Genomic DNA, 20,312 nt, shown 5'->3' with positions numbered 1-20,312 from the left:
TTATAAATCTAATATTCCTTCATTCATTCATCCTGGCTAAAAAAACAACCTGGTGAGAGCCATGCAAGTCCCCCCACCCTGCATACCCATAGGTTTCTAGTTTTAAAAAATGTAAAGGTTTGCTAGGTTTCCCTAGGTGCTGGCTCAGCTAGGGTTCATAATCGATTGCTACTTGCTACCCACATTGGAAATAAAGGGTCAGTTTTTAGTGGAAAAATGTGATGCATCCATATAGTGTTTTATCCCAGTTCCTGTGGCAGTCACTAGGCCTACCCACACAAGTGAGGTACCATTTCTATGGAAGACTTGTGAGAGCACTGAATAGTAGAACATTTGTTATTACCAGTTGGATTTTGCTGTAAGTAAGCCAGTGTATTCGAAAAAAGACATTTTCAAAAAATGCCCTCTATATCAGATGCCCGTACAGTAAACCAGAAATTCAGACATGTACAAATAAACACTGCTCCTAAACTCCATAGCTTGTGCCCATCTCAGAAATACATAGGTTTCCTTGGTACTCTTTTATCATTCCACATATTTCACCATTTGAACTGGTCTATACCCGGTACACAATGAAAAACCACGTACTGTGCAGCTCAGTTGTTAGCTCTGGGTACCTTGGGTTCAAGGAGAACCTACAAACCCCATATTTGCCTGCAACCCGAAGGGTCTAGTGGATGTAAACTTGTGGGGGGGGAGGGAGGGGGGGAGGTTTGATGATAGGATGCACATTTGGCATGGATACCTTACGTGGAAAAAAAGTTATGAAGCCCTTAGTGCGAACAACCCCAAATAGCCAGAAAAGGGCTCAGCACTGGGGCAGGGAGTGGGGGGGGGGGGACAGGGCAGCAGTTAAGGGATAGAATGCTAGACTGATTGTACCCAATACATTCTTCCCCTAGGCCTCACCTCTTTGTCTCCTTGGAGGCCTTCTGTGTTTTCCATCTGATCCTCTTACTCATGAGTCATTCTCATTGGTTCAAGTTATTTGACCATCCTCTAAACCACAAACATTTGGAATTGCTCTTGCGTTTGGTCTGTCTGTGCTGACTAACATAGTTTGGGGTGCGATGAGGTTTCACCTTCAAATACACTTTTATTCATAATAGAACCAAAATAACTATTTATCAAAACATTCTGACCACAGGAAGGTCCGGGTATTGCCACTAGGTATGAGCCTTCAGTGTCAGCAGATTGCTTCTGAGCAAGTCTCTTTTCTTCGAGTCCTTGCTCCATCGCATTGACTTTGGGGACGAGTCTCTACCATTTTGACCGCAATCCAAGATGAGTTGCTACCGACAGGATCAGACTCCTGAAGATCTGCCCTTCCCCCCTCTGATGGATGCCTTACAAAAGGCTGCATAGCCCGGGCGCCCTTGGTTGACCAGGTTTCTTGAAGCAGACATATATACTGGGTTACAAATGACCCTCAATCACTGCAATTCAATTTGGCCTTCAGTCCTGCAACATTTCATGACAACACTTTAATAAACTTTAAAACTTGCATAGTGCCTGGAGTTACCATGATACCATCCAAAGCGTTGGGCTCTCCCATTTGTATGGGTGCCTCACTAAACCCCCTCCTCTTGGAGTCGATTACACTACTAGAGGGTTCGTCAGGACCAGGTACACAACCCACCCTGCTATTACACGTGTCTTCAAAACAACCTTCTGGAGAAAGGAACTCTTGACAGGGTTATGGAAATCCAAGGGGTCTCCTCCACCTTATTGCCTGACCGGTTGCTTGACCCAAGTTGGCTGTCAAGCATATTTCACCCCGCAGGTTACCATCCAGACATTGGGCTTAGCTAAGTGTGGTGGGTTTTGGCTTGTATTGGTGAAGGTTTTCTGCTTCCCTTTCCACCCTTCAATGCAGGGATCAAGGTCACCCTCATTAGGCCTTGAAGATTGTCCAGCCTTAATCTTGGCAAGTCAATCCACACCCTCCAGTGCATCAGATATATTGGCTACAGGTACCCTGTAGTTCAGGACACATGGTGCCTGGCAAACAAAATGTTCAAGCTTTGGAGTTAAGTTCAAAGATTTGGGGGCCTACTGATGTAATTCACCATTGAGTTGGGATCTAAAGAAGTAGCCCAGTAGTAAGGGTGTTATAGCCAAACCTGGCTCCTGCAAGGATAATTTGACTGCCAGAAGATTGTAGGCCAGCTGTGGATTCCTAAAATGTATAATGACACAGTCACACAACCTATCTATAAGAACCTTCCCAATCCAGCTCACCATTTGAGCTAATAGAATGCATCCAACCACATCAACGGGAAAGTTCCTATATCTCATAAGCCAATGCAGATATTTATGAGTTATGTCCCCGTGGGATTCCCTCTGACCCGTTTTTAGCTCTGCGGCCCCTGATAAGATCACAACGTAAGGGCAGGTAGCAGGAGGAAGAATGATAATTGGGGGTTTTACATTACTGACATTGACAGCCTGTGTGGGGACTCGCTCTAGCCCAACTGTGGAATTGCTCCTACTTGGATTTACAGACAAAGGGCCTGTCAAGGTAGTGCCATTTGATACCACAATGCCCCAATTGCTTCCCCCTTTGCACTTGTTTTGCTAGCACTGGGCAAGGCAGCCGGGGTACAGAACCAGTTTGGCAGCCCCTATCCATTGTGACCTTTAGCCCCCTGGGCGCTACACATAGAACCTCCGTGCACGATTGTCTCAGTATGTCCAGAAGGACAATTAGGGGTGTAAGCTCTTCAAGGAGGACAGATTTAACCTAGGTTAAGATGTCCGTTACAAGGGACGTTATCCAAGGGTATTGAGTGAGAGACCTTCCCACCATCCTTATAATCACGCACAGGAACTGCATTGCCCATGGAGCAAGGCTGAGTAAGTTAATCTCTGCCACTTCTATTGGACTTATGAGTGTGGACGGCATTATACTTCTTATTGGTAGCCAGATGTGTCTCCACATTACCTTCCTCTATTAAGGAACAATTATTGTCTAATCCCTGCAGTGGGCCATCAACTCTGGGCTGATCGGGCACCAAGAAAATGTAATTAGCAGAATGCTCTAGATTGCAAGATGAGGCAGGCTAGGGGCCCATTGAGGAGCAACGGACTTCAGAGCTCAAGGAGAGCTGTCTCTACATTAATATAAATTATGTGGCCACCACCCCCACGGCCCTTTGTAACACCCTATCAATCGAAGTGGGTTTTGAGGAGGATGTAGGAGTCAGGGCCCTCCCGAGGCATTTCCGTGTCCCCATTGCTTAGACCAATAGATCAAATTTCCTCAGTACCGAGTTCGACAGGAGGAGACCCAAGACCAGCGTAAAAGGTCTGCCTCCACCTCAGACATAACACTGGCCCTTTAGACCAACCAAATGTCTAAATAAATCAAACTCGGGCTTTGCTCCACTCACCCCAACAGTATCTCTCTCTGTGCTATGACCAAGAAGCAAACAAAAGAGATGTGGCCTAGCCCACTCTCAGAGGAAAAAGAGGGGAAAAAAGGTCCCAATCCCTTAGTAACCGTATTATTGAGTTGAATATAGGTAACATATTTGCCCTTAAAAGTGGGGAATCCCCATCTCACTGGAAATAAGAGAGTTCCAAAGAAGTATCAGGGCAAATCTTGGTTATTTGTAGTTTTATTTTTTGCAAACATGTTTTATGTAGTTACAGGGATACTGCAAGTTTCTCTTGGGTGACCAACATCAAATTACAGCCAACACGTGTTTCGCCCCTTAACATGGCCATCCGGCCTGGGGCTTCCTCAGGGCTGTACAATATATGTGACCAAATACCATGCAAGATATACAGTGTGACAGACACATCGTTAGAGTGTCAGTTGTATTTTGGAAAACCGTGTGTGCAGCATTTACAGTGTTGGGAATAAGACATTTTCAATGTCTACCTAATGGAAATCATCACAGCCAAGGCCTCCCATAACTCCAAATACATGTTCCTTGGTGACTTTAACTTGCACTGGAACAACCCCAGGGTCCTGCAGGTCAACACCATCAGAGACTTCTTGGCTGACCGAGCCCTTACCAAGTCTGCTCTCTCCCTACTCACTCGAAAGGCACCATTCTAGGCTGGATCATCTCTAAGGAATCTGCGGTCAAACTCATCTCCATAGATCCTTGTGACTGGCCGACCACCACGCTATCACCTTCCTTATGCCTGGCACTCACAAGACATGGACACCGCTACCGGTGATCCCCAAAAGATGGATCAGAGACACCAAGAACCTTGACCACGAGAAATTGTCTGCCTGTTGTGAAACTGACCTCCACCCTCCTCCATATCTCACCACGGTCGACAACCTCACTGAACATTATTCCACAACTATATCCAACATTATCGATTACCTTGCTCCGCTAAAACTAAAAAGAACCCAGGAACTAACCAACTTAAACTCAATGCTAAAAAAACAGAGTTCCTCCTAATTGCACCACCTAACGCCAATACAGACATTCAAGAATTGCTCCAGGCTATCACAGCGCTAAACTGCTCTTCTACCATTGTGGGCTCTGCTAAATCATTTGGAATTAACTTAGACAGCAACCTGAACATGCGTGCCCATATCAACGCAAAGGCCGAAACTGCCAGATTTCACATGAACTACCTAAGAAACCTGAAACCATTTATTGACACCCCAGATCTAAAATTGGCAATTCAGGCTCCAGTCATCTCTAAGCCAGAATATGTTTGCTCCACCCTCGCAGGCCTACCCAGGAGCTCTCTGGCACCCTTGAAAGCCTCTGGCACCCTTGAAAGCCTGCCTCAATGCCGCCGCCAGACTTCTAATTGGCTCTAATTGGCTCTAAGAAGTACGACCATATCTCACCCCACCTTAAAGCTCTGAACTGGCTTCCTCTTGAGGCCAGAATCCAATTCAAACTGGCTTGCATCACACACAAGGCCCTTTATTCTAAGTCCCCTGCTTTTCTCGGCCAGAATCTCGTGATATCTGGAGGAGCCAGAAACTCAAGTTCCGCCAGAGACCTTTTGCTTCAACCTTTTGCTTCAGGAAAAAAAGAATGTATAATCAAGCCTTCTCTGGGGCTGCCCCAAGAATATGTAACACACTCCCACCGCCATCCGAAGATTACCGTCTCCAGCTCACTTCAAAAAAGAGGGCCAAAACTTTTCTTATGGCCAAATTCCTCTCCTAATGCTCATGTTACAATCACTTCCATAACCTGGCTTTGCCGATTGTTACGTCATTATCTCTGGGCCTTTTCTCCTTATGATACCCACCAGGCACTTCCGAACAAACCCCCCCGGGTGTTGAGACTGCTTCTCTAGCTTAATGTATCGATTTGATCCTACCCCAAAATGTATCTGGATATTATGATTGTTTGTTCTACCATATGCTGTATACACCTGTCCCTATCCCTTTGACTTCCCCCCCCCCTATGTCCTTGTATCCTACCTGTTACTACTATAAAGCGCTCTGATACCCTCACAGGTCTGGTTCGCGCTCTATAAACCACTAAATAAATTAATAAAATAGGACATATCACCACGTATACAAGATGTAAAAAATGGTCATCATACAGTACATATGGTGGGTAAAGGGTTTAGACATAGACAATAGGAGACCGCACAAGGATAAGAAGAAGTAAAGGATAAGTATTTTAAGAAGTGAAGTAAGATAAAAGTTGGACGGTGTGTACACACATGCGAAGGGGGATCAGAGGGCAGGTGGGAAAAAGAGAGAGGAAGGAAAGAAGACAGAACGGCAGTGAGGATAAAAGGCCGGGTTACGTATACATGAACACGTCGGTGCAGAGGCCGGAAACAACATAGTCCAAAAGACAGTAAATGACATGTTATGGGGGAAAAAAAACAATGGGGGGGCGTAAAGTTTGGAGGAAGGCAAAAGTGCAAGTCATGCATAATAAAGGTGTAAGGACATCATAGCAAACATAAACATGATTGAGTATACAGTAGCATCCATATAGTTTCAGTACACAAATTCACATGTTAAATAATGAATAAAGCATCGTAACCATAAACATAAATGAGAAAAACATAAATGAGAAAAACATAAATGAAAAAACCACAATACTATGAGGGTAATTATTAGCGTAAGGTCATGTTTTGTAGTCCCGGGTCAGGGCGAAGGGCGGGAATGGGGAGGAAAGGTAAAAAAAATAAGGTATAAAGCCTTAAAGTAGCGCGGGGTGAAGGGAGGGATGGGACCCAGGCGGTAGCTAGTACGAGTTAAATCTGTCATAACTTCTGGGTCTCAAGTGTTACGAGGTATCAAGGTATGGATATATATATATATATATATATATATATATATATATATATATATATATATATATATATATATATATATATATATATATATATAAAGATTCTATCAGTGCGGGAGGACGGTAGTGAAAGCGAGGTAGCGTGTTGGAAATGGCATGCTTACCATATAAGAAAATGGCACCTTCTCCAGTGCCTTGCCTCCTACGTGATTTCCTGCCCTGGACGTGCCTGACCGACGAGGATCCACACACACCCCCTGTTGCTTCTGGTGCACGTACCCTTTGGCTAATACGCCTGGACAGATGTAGTGAACTGCACAACCCAATGCGGTTGTATGCAGTCCGTACTGAACAGTTAAACCACCGATTCAGTATTAATTTTGTTTGGAGTTATTCACGTGTTTTCAAGTTTTTTTCACGTACACACTCTTTATATATTGCAGTAGCTGAACAAATTGACCCTGAAGAAGGCGGTGACACTATTTAGGTCCTCCTGGCCGAAACATGTTGGTCTAGCTATGTATCTGTTACAATATCCATGTAGCCAGTTTTAAACCTCCACATCACATCACAGCACTGCACTTTCTTGTCCCACACACACACACACACACACAACAGCTCACATTGGGGTTTTAGTACACCCTGCCTGTCAAAATAAAAGCATCCCTGAGCTCCTCCCTCGTAGAGAGGTGGTTGTAGCCCGCACAAAGACTAGGTCTTTTGTGTGAGGGGGCACCCCCTTGATGAAGCATGACAGCTCTAGTGTGTGAGGGGAACCGTCCGGAAAAGGGAATCCCTCCTCCTGCATGACATACTAACCTCCTCCTATATTGGACCAGTGGCCTGTTTCGTGTGTTACATTATTTGGTGGGGAGTCAGCTTACACAGGTCCTTAAAACTCCTCAAGCCCTCAAGTGTATTGATCATTGACGGGTATTGCCCGGTGTTCACCTGGGGACACACCTGGGCATGGCATGTACGTGTCCCGTGCTGCGGGTCTGGTGCTGCCCCTTTAACACATTGAGTGTGGCCCAGCCCTTCAAGTGCACTGTGGACTGACTGAGAGAGTCCTACCCCAGCTGATGCAAGTGACAAACTTTGCAGTGCGGGCATGAAGGACGGAAGCCACCAGTAAAAGAACCCAGCGCTGCAGATCAGGTGGTTCTCTTTAAGTGCATCAAGCCTTGTCACGCCCCTCAGGCGGGCGGTGGAATCAGGGATCAAGTCCCACCCCAGCCGATGCAAGTGTCAGGCTTGGGGGTGTGGCCATGAAGCAGGGAAGCCGATGGTAAAAGAACATGTTTATTGATTTTGTCAGTGTTTAAGTGCGACCCTGAAGCGCATGTGTATACTTCTGTAGAATGTGGGATTTTTTTTTCTTGTTCTGCTGCCAGCCTCCTATGCTTGTTTAGGCACCCACTGCTACCACCCATTGGCACCAAAAATCACATTTTATACCAAAAACGCCAATGTAACTCCGCTCAACACCAGATCAGCCCCTGACTCGCACTCTCTTAATGAGAGCCATTCCGATTATTGCTATACTTTACTACTAAACAAGCAGTCACAAGTGCAGTTACCTTGCAGGCACTAGGGTCATGATATGAACTGTGAAACAGGTGCAGTGGCACAGGGCCAAAGGGCTAGGAAAACTACTGAACACCTATTATTGCTATATTTTACTACAAAACAAGCAGTTACAAGTGCAGTTTCCTTGCAGGCACTAGGGTCATGATTTGAATCGTGCAGCATAACCTGGTGGCCTTCCCATGGATGAAAACCCATAGCTCAACACCTTGTCCGTGTGATGGTACCACCAGACAGAGCACATTGCACTTTTTGCTAATCTGTCCTTTGTACGTGCATCTCCGTCTGTGTCTCAAACCTGTTTTTAAGAAATACTCTGTGTCTACAACTGCTAATGCTATGAGATTACTATTTGCGCTTGATACTTTGGATATCTGTTTTTTTACTGCGACATTTATTCTAAAATCTGTGTCCCTTAGAAAAAGTATGGAATTTTAATATTGTTTTCTTATCCTTGTATAAATTAATAGCATCGGTTCACGCTACTGCTTTTATGGAGAGGTTCTAATTGTGGTAATATATGCAATTCCCTACCCTGTAATCTTTTAATGTGATTTTAATTTTTTAGTGTGCTTTTATGATTGTCATGTATGATCGAATAAAGCTTATGAACTATGAATCGTGCAGCCGGTGCAGTGGCACAGGGCCCAAAAGGTCTAGGAAACCTACAGAACACCAATTTTGTATGACACTGGGGAGATTTAATGAGTTGCCAGGATCACAGGATGTTGAGTCTTCATCAAGATTTGAACCAGGTTCTCCAATTTGGCAGCTCTATTAAGGTAGTCAGGGATGGGGGTTTGTGGTGTTCTTTTGGTATTGTATAGGACTTGTAGCATTAAACTGCCAATTTCTACTCCCAGACAATGCACAAGATTTTTAGGTAGAATGGAGCTAACATTGCCATTATATATGTGGCCTAATGATTTGCCTGACCCTGTGTTCCTGAGGTAGTACTGCTACTTCAGCGATGGGGGTGGAGCTTCTGGCAAAATGAACCCCACAAAAACTGATAACCTTTCACCTAAAAATCCACCACCCACACATCCCTGAACACACCTAGAATGTCTGTTCTTGTTAGCTTTAGGGTAGCTGAAAGGGGTTAGAAAATCTCTATACTTTGTAAAAGACCCACTAAAGGATCACCAGGCTTCCTGTTACTTTTGATAGTACCATATCTATTTACGGAAATAGATTCAATTGCCAATTGTTCTCTCAAATTCACTCTGTTGCATCTCTCAGTGCCCCCAGACTGATACTGTCTTTGTGTCCTACCTGTTATCCCAATGAAAGTCGCTCTTCCCACAACCACAATTGCAACCAATGCCTCTGTAGCTTTCAATCATTTTTCCATTGGATCAACCTCCCGTTATTACACAAATGCCCTCTTCTCTTACCCTATGATGCCCTACACCCCCGGAGATGTTGCTTGAGTTGCAAAGCTTTGTACCTCCATGCTGCCCCTGAGTTAATTCTAAGGTGATGCTCTCTCGGTTCTGTCCTGCTCCATCCAAGTGCTTCAAATACTGTGTCACCATTGCCAATTCACAACTTTAACTGGCCATCTTTGTGGTCCTCGGTTGCCCTAAATGTTGCACCTCTTTAGGTCAACAGACTGCCTAATTACACTTTCACTGCACCCTTCAGTACTCCCATACCTACTAGCATTTCTATGGTCCCAGTCCAACTGCCCTCTGTAAGTACTACAAGCATTGCACCCCACCAACACTTGGCACTTCTATGTGACTTCAGTCGATCCCATCTTGCCAATATTTGTACATTCTGTCACCCTTTTGCACCTCTTAGTTGCAATTATCCTCTGTTTCCTTGGTTAACTACAATCTGATTCTTTCTCTACCAGGCAAAGGTGCCCTCCTATCTTTATTCTAGTCCTCAGTCTCCCCTTAATGTAATGTATCTCAACTCCATATTGTTGGACTTGGCCCTTTTTGCAGGGTCATCCCTGAACTTTTTGCCTCGATTCTCTATTTTTTCTGACCTGTTGCTTACTGTTTTATGACTCTGGGCCCTTTACCACTGCCGATCAGTGCTGAAGTGCATATGCTCTCCCTATTATAAATTAATGTATGGATTAGTGACTCCATGATTGGCTGATTTGGTTTACTTGTTAGACCCTAGTACAGTGCACTGAGTGTGCCCAGGGCTTGTAAACCAAATGCTGATAGTGGGCTTGCAGCACTGGTTGTGTCACCCATAGAAGCAGCCTGTAAAATGATGTCTAAGGCCTACCATTGCAGAGCATGTGTGCAGTCTGGTACTGCCATGCTGACTGGGCAAGTGCACCCACTTGCCATTCCCTACACCTTCCCTTTTCTTCATATCAGACACCCCTATGGTAGGCCCAAGGGCAGGGTGCATTGTAAGTATAAGGTAGGTGCCCAGGTGTGTGTGGCTTGTCCTAATAGTGAATTACAGCCATTTTCGTTTTTCACTATTGCAAGGCTACCTGTTCTCCATAGGCTAGTATGGGCAGTTAGATAATTACATTTTATAATCCTAACTGACTCAGGGAACATGGTAGAAATTTGAATTTAATATGCCTGAACTCAGAATGATAAAATACATCTTTTAATGAAGTTGATTTTAACATTCTGTGTTTGAAAATACCACTTTTAGAAAGTAAGTATGTTAGACCTGGCATCTTTGGCATGGTTTCCCCTGACTTTTTGCCTCTACCGCCTGTATTTTTGACGCTGTGCTGGATTTTGTTTTTGCTGGTTTAGATCCTTTGGGCACTTTGCCACTGCTTATCAGTGTCAAAGTGCAAGTGCTCCCCTAGGTAAATTGTTATTTTGTTTGGTTATCCATGATTGGCATATTTGTGTTACCAGGAAGTCCCTAGTAAAGTGCACTGAGTGTGCCAGGGCAGGTAATTCAAATGCTACTAGTGGGCCTGTAGCACTGATTGTGCCACCCACAGGAGTAGCCCCTACATGGTGTCTCAGGCCTGCCACCGCAGTGCCTGTGTGCAGTTACCAACTGCCAGGCTGACCTGGCCAGTGTTCACACTGGCCAGACCTAACCCTTCCCTTTCTATACCATTATTCACCCCTATGGAAGGCCCTAGGTACCCACCTGGGCAGGGTGCAGTGTATGTGAAGGGTAGAGCATGTACTTGTGTAGGTGACATGCTCTGGTAGGGAATTACAGCCATTTTCATTTTTCACTATTGTAAGGCTATCTTGCCCATAGTCTATAATGGGGAATGCTGTCTATACTGTTTACCTGCATATCTTCCCATAGGAGCAATATAGAAAATTAAAGTCTGGTATCCCTGAACTCAGAATGTAATAACCTATCTTTTAGGAAGGATGGTTTTTAAATCATGTGTGCCTGTTTGTGAATTGACTGTCTGGTTTGTGAGTGACAGGGGCTGGGGAGCCCCCAGGAGGCTGGGCGAGTCAGCCCTAGGCTGTATAGCTGCATCTGCATCTTGAGTGGTGGGAAGGGATAGCACCTGGGCTTGAATAGGGATGTGCCTGCCTTCCACAAATCTGGCTCCACCTCCTGCTGGGCGGCCGACGACCCTGCCCCTCTCTCTGAGGAAAGAAGCAGTCTGGAAAACAAAGTGCTCCAGGACTGACCAGAACTGGTTCTGACTAAGCCAAGGCCTATCTGCCTCCAGAGAACAAAGGAAAGACTGGTATGAAAAGGGATGCCCAGACCTCAGAAAATTAGATCATCCTGGAATCAAGAAGGAACCTCTGCCAAAGAGAAAGCTGAAAGACTGAAGAAGAAGAAGGAGTGTCCTGCTGTGGGCTTTTGGACTGACCTGCAGTTGCTTTGCTGCCAAAGAGAGGGGAAGGACTTTGCTGTATGCTGTGTCCCCTTGCTTGAAGAGATCTCCAAGGGCCTGAGGAGAGCTGGCCTCCTGTTAAGAAGTCCCAGGAACAAAGGGACTTCACCCCCAGCTTCCCCCTGAACTCTGCTGAGAGAGTTCTGCCCTTCCTAGAGTGCTTGATCCATTTGTGGGGCCTCTTGAAGTTGTTGCCTGCTGTTTGGGAAGCTGGGCAAGGAGAAAAGAAGAACATCTGCAATTTACATGCATCGCTCACTTGGGGAGTGCTTCGTCGACAATGCGAGAGAATTCCAGTCACCGTGAAGATCGTCGCAGCGCCTATTGCCGCTGCAAGAACCAACCCATCGTTCGCTTGCAGAACGCATCGCCCTGGTGTGGGAAGACTCCTGTCGCTGCGAGTGTCGTCGCAGATCCTGTAGTCGCTGGGTGAGATTGCTGCACAGCCTGCTTGCTGACCGCATCATGTCGCTGCGGACATCGTCGCAGAGCCTTCATATTGAGGGGCCACGGGAGTAGAAGATCAACGCTGCGCCCCGCATCGTCACCGCACCGGAGATCATCCCCGTCCCGAAGATCGTCGCATCGTGCCTGTGCGAGACGCTTCCTACCGAACCTGCGCACCACAATCCATACGCATCCCTCCCCATACAGACCGGATTCATCACAACATGCCCGCTGCGTGCATAGGGGCGGTCGCATCGCCTCCCCAGGGTCTCAGGAGTAACGCATTGCTTGTTTTTCAGATAAAGATACTTTATTTTTCTAAACTGGTGTGGAATCCATTTGTGGTGTTTTCAGTGTGTTACTGTGAGTGTTGGTACAAATACTTTACACATTGCCTTTGATAACCCTGTCTGCTCGTGCCAAGCTACCAAGGGGGTGAGCAGGGGTTATCTAAGGGTGTATCAACCTTACCCTGACTAGAAGCACGGGTCCCTATTTGGACATTGGTACCTACCACTGCCAACTAAAGACCCCCAGATCTAAAAAGGTATTTTCTTGTCTAACTATCCAAGCCTGCCTGTGCTAGGTTGTGTATTCCTTGTCTGGAGTGACAGGGCTGGGGGATTCCAGGAGACAAGGTAAGTCAGCCCAGTGGTGAACAGAGAGATCTGCATCTAGATGGGAGGGAGGAGTTGCACCTGGAACCTGAATAGGGCTGTGCCTTCCCTCCACATAGCTGGCTCCACCTCCTGTGGTGTGTCTGATGTCTCTGACCTGCACTGTGAAAGGAGAGAAGGAGTCATGTCAACAGTGTGCTCCAGAATTGGTTTGGACTAGGCAAAGGCCCCTCTGCCCTCAGAGGACAACGGATTTTGGGGTATAAGTATTGGACCCTGATCCCAAGAATTTAGATCACTTTTGGAAAACAAGAAGAAACCTTTGCTGAGGAGAGGAACCTGAAGAAACTGAGTCGAGACTATCCCTAAGCTGAAATGCTGCTTGGGGGATTGGCCTGCAGTGGTTGCCTGACTGCCAAAGAAAGGAGAAAGAAACTTTGTGTGCTTTATTTTTACTTGTGAAGGATCTCCAAGGGCTTGAGAGAAGAGCTTGCCTCCTGCTGAAGTCTCAGGGACAACAGACTTCGACCCCCAGCTCCCCAGAGATCTTTGGAAGTGCCTGCTGCTGTTTTGGGCCAACTGAGGGACTGCATGTCGCAAGGAGCGGGAAGCGCGACTCAAGAGGGAGAAGCGTGTCGCCGTAGCAGCCACTGCCCTTGCATCATGGATGTCGCCGCTGTAGCTGACACATTGCAGTGCATCTCAATAAATGTCCTGCAACCCTGAAGAAGCGCGTCGCCGTCACAGCCGCTACCGTCGTATCATGGATGTCGCCGCTGTAGCTGATGCATTGCACCGAATCAAGAGAAGCGTCTCGCAACGAGGAAGTAGCGCGTCGCTGTTGCAGCCGCTGCCATCCCATCACTGAGTAAGGGTGTCGCCGCTGTAGCTGTCGCATTGCACCACATCACAAGAAGCGTCTCGCATCCACGGAGAAGCGTGCCGCCATCGGAGGTGCTGCCATTGCATCACTGAACAAGGGTGTCGCTGCTGCAGTTGTCGCATTGAGCAGAAGCATCTCGCATCATCGGAGAAGAGTGTCACCGCCAAAGCCGCTTTCATCGCATCACTGCTCAAGGGTGTCGCCGCTGCAGCTGACGCATTGAGCCGAGACTTCTTGCAACATTGGAGAAGCTTGCTGCATCAGGAAGAACTTGACATCTTTATTTCTTTGCACCGGAACTTGGCCGCATTTCCATCTTGCAACACTTCACTTTTGTTGCCCTGCGTGTCGCATCTTAAGGTACTTTGACTCAAAGTGTCGCCTCTCCCCGGAGACCATCGCGGACTGCGAGAGTATGGGATTTAACATCAACCTCTCACCTAACATCTGCTTCTCAGGCACTCTCATTTATCGTCCACCCGGCCTTCTGAAGCAATTCCTCCTATCCCTTCCTTCGAATGCAGCCAGTAGAGCCAGCACCTCCTAGAGTTACACCGTGTTAGGTGACCTGAACCTACACTTCGACTCCCCCTCTGATCATCCAGCTGCTATCCTACTAGATGACCTAGCAGCTCTACAACTGACTCAACGCGTCCCCACCCCCACTCACGAAAAAGGTCATTTATTAGACCCAATTTTCTCAAACTGCCCTGAGATCACAGTGGACCCATGTATCACCCTACCATGGACGGACCATTTTTTAATCCCCTTTAAATGGACCACACTTAAACCCTCTCCTCCGGCTCCCACTACCAAACTTAGGCGGGCCTGGGCGCGCCTTGAGGTGGATAAGTGGTGCACAAAACTGGCCAGCTCATTACCAGAAATCCAGGATGATCCTGCCTTAGCAAACCAGGCATGTACCAACTGGATCCCCCAAACTCTTGACTGCACGCTCCCAATGAGCAAGACTGTACTGAAGCGGCCTCAGAAAAGCGCCCCGTGGTACACCCAATCCCTCAGAGAAAAAAAGCGTCTCTGTAGAAGAGCGGAAAGACGCTGGCGCTTAGACAAATCAGTGGATAACAAAATTCGGTACCGTGAAACTTTAAACGAGTACAAATCCCAAATAAAAACAGCACAATCGACGTTCTTCGCTGAAAATATCCTGAATGCTAGATCTAAACCTAAAGAGATCTTTCAAATCATTAAAAAGCTAACTAACCCAGCCCCAGCAGTGTATGTCGAGAAATCGGTCACCCAGTGTGATGACATCGCCGATTTCTTCTACCAGAAAGTAAACAAAATATATTCAGCTTTTTCTCCTCTAAACGCCGACCCGCCCACCCAACCTAACTACCCCTCCAGCCCGCCGCCTCCCCTTACCCCCCACAAACTAACTCATTTCCCCCCGTTAGATCTCTCCACTTTAGAATCACTGGCCCTCAGTGTTAAATCAGGTTCCCCGTCCGATCCTCCCCCTCCTGACATCTTAATGGCAGCATCCCACACTACCTTGCCCATCATCAGAGAGGTTTTAAACTCCTCCATCTCCTCCGGCACTGTCCCACCCGAGTGGAAACAGGCCATGGTCAGGTCTCTGATCAAAAAACCCAATCTGGACCCGTCTGATCTGGCGAACTATCATCCTATTTCTCTTCTCCCATGGCTGAGCAAGGTTTTGGAGAAATATGTGAACCAACAGGTGGTGTCCTATTTAGAGGATCATCATATACTGAATCCCACTCAGACGGGTTTCAGACCCAAGCACGGGACAGAGACCGCCCTTCTCATGGTCGTAGAGGAAGCGAGAAAAATCTTGGATCAGGGAGGATCAGTGGCAGTGATCCTCCTTGATCTAAGCGCGGCTTTCGACACTGTGTGTCATGACACCTTACTAAGCCGCCTGTCTAGTGTGGGGATCATGGATGGAGCCTGGGCCTGGTTTGAGTCCTTTCTGAGGTACAGGTCTTTCAGGGTTTTTGACGGCGACTCAGCTTCCTCCAGTAGACCCCTAAATTGTGGAGTTCCTCAGGGCTCCTCTCTGAGCCCGGCCTTGTTCAACCTATACATGAGGCCACTGGACAGTGTCGTCCGCCCTTTTGGAGTTAAAATCATCTCATATGCGGACGACACACAACTGGTGGTCTCACTGGCGCAAGAGTCATCCCGAACAGCGCCAGGCGGGCTCAGAGAATGCCTAGAGGAAGTGAGGAGCTGGATGACGGCATCAGCCCTGAAACTGAACGGAGACAAAACCGAGCTAATGCTCCTAGGACCCTCAGAACCGGCACTCCCCCCTCCCCTTTGGCCCCCCAGCCTAGGGCCGCCGCCAACCCCTAAAAACGCAATCAAAAGTCTTGGGGTATGGCTGGACAGCACACTCTCCTTCAATACTCAAGCCACTAAACTTTCAGCTACTTGCTTTTCCATTCTGAGGGTACTAAACAAAATCTTCCCCATCCTCCCCCTGGAAGCCAAACAGGCAGCCATCCAAGGACTCATCCACTCCCGGCTCGATTTTAACAACACACTCTACCTGGGTGCACCTGAATATACCCTTCGTAGGCTGCAAACTGTTCAGAACAGCGCTGCTCGCCTTTTACTTAAAATCCCTCACAGACACTCAGTTAGGACCGACTTAATAAGCCTTCATTGGTTACCGGTCCGACAGAGGGTTCTATTCAAGGCGCTACGTATAGCCCACCAAGCCTTCTGGAACATGGGTCCTATCATCACCCGTAACCTGATCTGTCAGTACATCCCGAAACGGAATCTCCGCTCTAGCCAGACCTTCTTGGCAGTCGTCCCAAGAATAAAGAGATCCAGAACAGGCGGAAGAACGTTCATGTGCAACGCAGCGAAGGCCTGGAATGCCCTACCACTGCATCTTAGAGCCACCCAGAACCTTAATACTCTCCGCAAACAACTGAAGACTCATCTCTTCGCATCTGTTTGCTAAACTCCGCTATCTTTCTCTCCTCTCCATGTGCACTGTAGGTCTACGTTTTCCCTAGCGCTTGGACGCCCATGGGTAACAACTGCGCTCTATAAATCCCCAAGTTTACAAGTTTACAAGTTTTTAAGAACGTAGCTAAACCTACCATTTTAAATACAATATTGTGGATTTTTGTTGTGATAAGTCTATATAAAGAATACTTATTTTTTATATAAAACTTATGTGGTGTCCATCTGTAGTGTTGTCACTTGATTACTGCATGTGTTCACACATGCTTTACACACTGCCTCTGAGTTAAGCCTGTCTGCTCCTGCCAAGCTACCATGGGGGTGAGCAGGGGTAATTTTAAAAGTATACCCCCTTACCCTGACTATAGGCAAGGGTCCCTATTTGTCACAAGTACCTACTTGTGCCAACTAGAGACCCCCCAAATCTAACATTGGTGGTCAGCGGTGAGGATTCTGGACTTGCATTTGTGACTCATGTACAGTGATTGGTGAACACTATTAGTGAGTGCAGACCAAAACGCAACCACAAACTTAATATCCCACACTACCAATTTTCTCCACGTTTCTCCTAGCTATGTGCCGTACATGCTCTGCCCAATCTGCCCCGTCTGCATGCTCACCAAGCTGTCCCCTTACTTCCAAGATAGCACGTCTCTATGCACACAGGTTCTTTCAATTCCCAAATCAATGGCTTCCCAAAGAGCTTCTCCCTTAGTAGTCGAGCCTCAGTTTATCCTTCATTGTGCTCCAACAATCTGTGCCTCATTAACCATCTTAAGGTATGGCCAGATAATGTACAGCACCTAGGCCCCTGGTACTCCCTGAGATTATGCACCATTTCACCTTGTCATTACTCACACATCAGTGTAACCAGGCTTTCCCTTTCTCTATGTCCTTCAGTAGCCCACAAAGCAGTGTTCATTTAGTTAAAAGCTCCAATTGCCTCTCTGAGTCCCCATTAAAAATACCTCTATAGAGGTATGTCTTGCCCAATCGTAGCCTATATGTCTACTCAGAAACTCTCTCCTCCACTCCCTTCTCAGTATCACAGACAGTCATTCTGTGCCTTTCATTGGCCCCAATGTGTAATTTACTTTGTGAAACCGAGCCCCAACTACTCCCTTCATTTGCCCCCCAGGTGCTGTGTTGTCATATACCCATTTGATTGCCCCTTTTAGAGCCCTAAGCTGTCTGTCAATAACTGAACCATCTTTCAGGGAGCAAATCTCACTCCCTCTTGGCATTCCATACATCAACATCAACCTGTGAACTTCAGGTATAAGCTCTCTAGCCACTGCCAACCAATCCCTAATACCTGTTCTCTTAATACCACCCGTCTCAAATGCATCATCACATGCGTACATGCACTGTTCCCCAAGCCTCAATAGTCCTTCAAAGTATCTCCGTGTTCTGCACCCTACCTCAGTTGCCTCCTGTAAAAGACCCCTAGTACTATGTCCCTTTGAGCCATAGATTGCACCCTTTCCAAGCCAACCTTGTAGCACCTCTTAGTAACTCACATATTAATGTGTTCCACAATGCAGCACTCATTTCATCACAACCAGTGCCATATGCCTTCATGTACGTCCAGCCCTAATAGCCCTCTCAGTACTATGTTTATTTCGGATTCATAGATCCGTAAAACACATATAAATAATTAAAATCATGATGATCCATTACTACACAAATACACTAAAATAGGTACCTAGGTACTGGTATACAAGCTTGAATTGCATACTTTGTGTGTCCTGAGGTGCCATCCTCCATCAGCTGCATTCCCCATGATATCCGTTAATTTCCTTCTGTTCGCAAGAGGCTCCATATCAGCGGCCCCTTTATGAATGTTTTTTTCCAAGTGCCGCAATCTGTGTGCTTCAGATACTACTTTTCCATGACCTATACCAAAACTGCCCTCTACAGGTTCCAAAAACATACTGTCTTACATGCCATGCCCTGATGCACCCTCTGCACATACCTACCACCAATTACCTTCTGTGAGATTGTCTTCTATAATTTCATTTAGGCACCCCAGTCTTATTTGTATGATACTACTCACATCTGTGCCCCTCATCCTCAATGACCAGACCCCCTAGGCCTCATTTTCTCTGTACCATATGGCTCTACCAAAGCATGTCTTTGTTTTTCCCGAGTGCCCCACAGGCTCATTTGTAGCCCTGATGCCTCACACTATATTCCACTATCTTCCCACACCCCTCCCGCTGTACCCCCTTGCTCAGTGCCCCAAAAAGTAAATTTGATCTCCTTGCTCCTATTTAATGCTACTAGATGTCCGCAACAATTTTCCCCCAGGCTTACGTCTCCATTCATGGCTCATACACCCTCTTTTCACTGCCCACTCTCAATGTCCCCCTCTAAATACCCTAGTTGTTTGTCTATTCCTAAAAGTACCTTAGGCCCATCTTTTGGCCCACACCCCAGATATCCACTTTACGTTCCTCTTACCCTCTGAACCATTAGTTCACCTCTACTTTGCCTTTCCATTTGTGCATGCTAAGTGCCTCCTAACTCTGTGTCTCATGAGCCTCCTCTCTAGGTTCACTCAACAAATATCTTTGCAAAGGCTCCTACGTCCTATGTGATAAAAAAAAAACCAGCTCCATTCCACCTTTAATGGCCATCATCCACACCCAGCGTGAACTAAAGTGGTGCTACTTTTGCTGGTATACCAAATGTGGTCTATCAGTCCTAAGCATGGTAGTGGGAAGTGCAAGTGACCCCCACATGGCGTTAAATCTGTCCAAACAGTTCTAACAAAGCCCCTCCAACGGGTGTTTCAAAGACGTAGGAAAACGTGGGCCAGCTTTTATTTATTATGGTGTTTACAATCTATTGATGCAACCTACAAGCCCACTGCAAAGTACATATAGGAATCATAATCCTTCCCACAGACCCAGACCCTTTGGACAATATTATTGTTCAAAACATTCAGCTTAAGACAAAGATAACACCTCAAAAGCCCTAATGGCTCTGCAACACACACACAATATTGGATATCATTGTGCCCATTGCATCTATAGCTACAGACATACCCACTAACAAGGTCAAATCAGAATGGTCTCATGTAAGAGCTAATACTAGTTTGTGGGTCACCCTTTAGCCCCTTGCCAACATGGTGAACGGGCTTCCTCTGACGCCCAACTCTTGAACATCTACTCTAGTGTGATACACCACCCAAACACGACTATTGCTGCAACTAGATGCCCAAATCCTGCTACAAGTTGATCCTAAAAGATAGCTGCATGTCTGGCACACATAGTGCTGGTTTTCTCCGCAGAAGTAGCTGCCTACTGTGTTCTTTCTTCCTCTCAAAGTGTGTATTCATGATGCCACAAGGGGCCTGGTCCCAACTATATTAAACCATAAACAAAAAATAATGATGTTTCACTTAAAGACGTCAAATTGTGGTTGAAATTGTACAGAAATTGTATATCATTTTGTAAGCATTTATTATGCATAGATTTACCATAAAGATAGTGTCTTAAAATGTTTATCTTCACACAGGTTTACATAGAGGAACAGACAGCATGTCTTGCTGGGGCAAGATACAACAAAGCGGATGGATTTTTCCAACAGTTATCCTCTGTATTAATGGCTTTTTCACTGCACTTCGGCCATCAGAACCTTTCATAACCCCTTATTTAACAAGTGAGATCAAAAATTTGACCCTGGATGAGGTATGTTACCATAATGAACTGTGAATAAACATATCTATATTATGCTTGATGGCTTCA

The 20,312-nt window shown here is 46.3% G+C and overlaps 1 protein-coding gene across 2 annotated transcripts in view; it reads left to right on the top strand.

Moving 5' to 3' along the window:
• The window catches only part of LOC144791735 (thiamine transporter 2-like), a 381,748-nt gene that overhangs the window by 105,965 nt on the left and 255,471 nt on the right, over window positions 1-20,312 (top strand). For both annotated transcript variants that reach the window (XM_078666502.1, XM_078666503.1), the window contains one exon: window positions 20,083-20,255. In XM_078666502.1, coding sequence (XP_078522628.1) covers window positions 20,106-20,255 — 150 coding nt within the window. In that variant the 5' untranslated portion in view covers window positions 20,083-20,105. The remainder of the gene's footprint in view (window positions 1-20,082; window positions 20,256-20,312) is intronic.

This window comes from Lissotriton helveticus, chromosome 11 (genome assembly GCF_964261635.1).
Source record: "Lissotriton helveticus chromosome 11, aLisHel1.1, whole genome shotgun sequence".
In the NCBI taxonomy this organism is placed as follows: domain Eukaryota; kingdom Metazoa; phylum Chordata; class Amphibia; order Caudata; family Salamandridae; genus Lissotriton; species Lissotriton helveticus.
The sequence above is the reverse complement of the archived record's forward strand: the minus strand, read 5'-3'. Positions and strand labels throughout refer to the sequence as shown.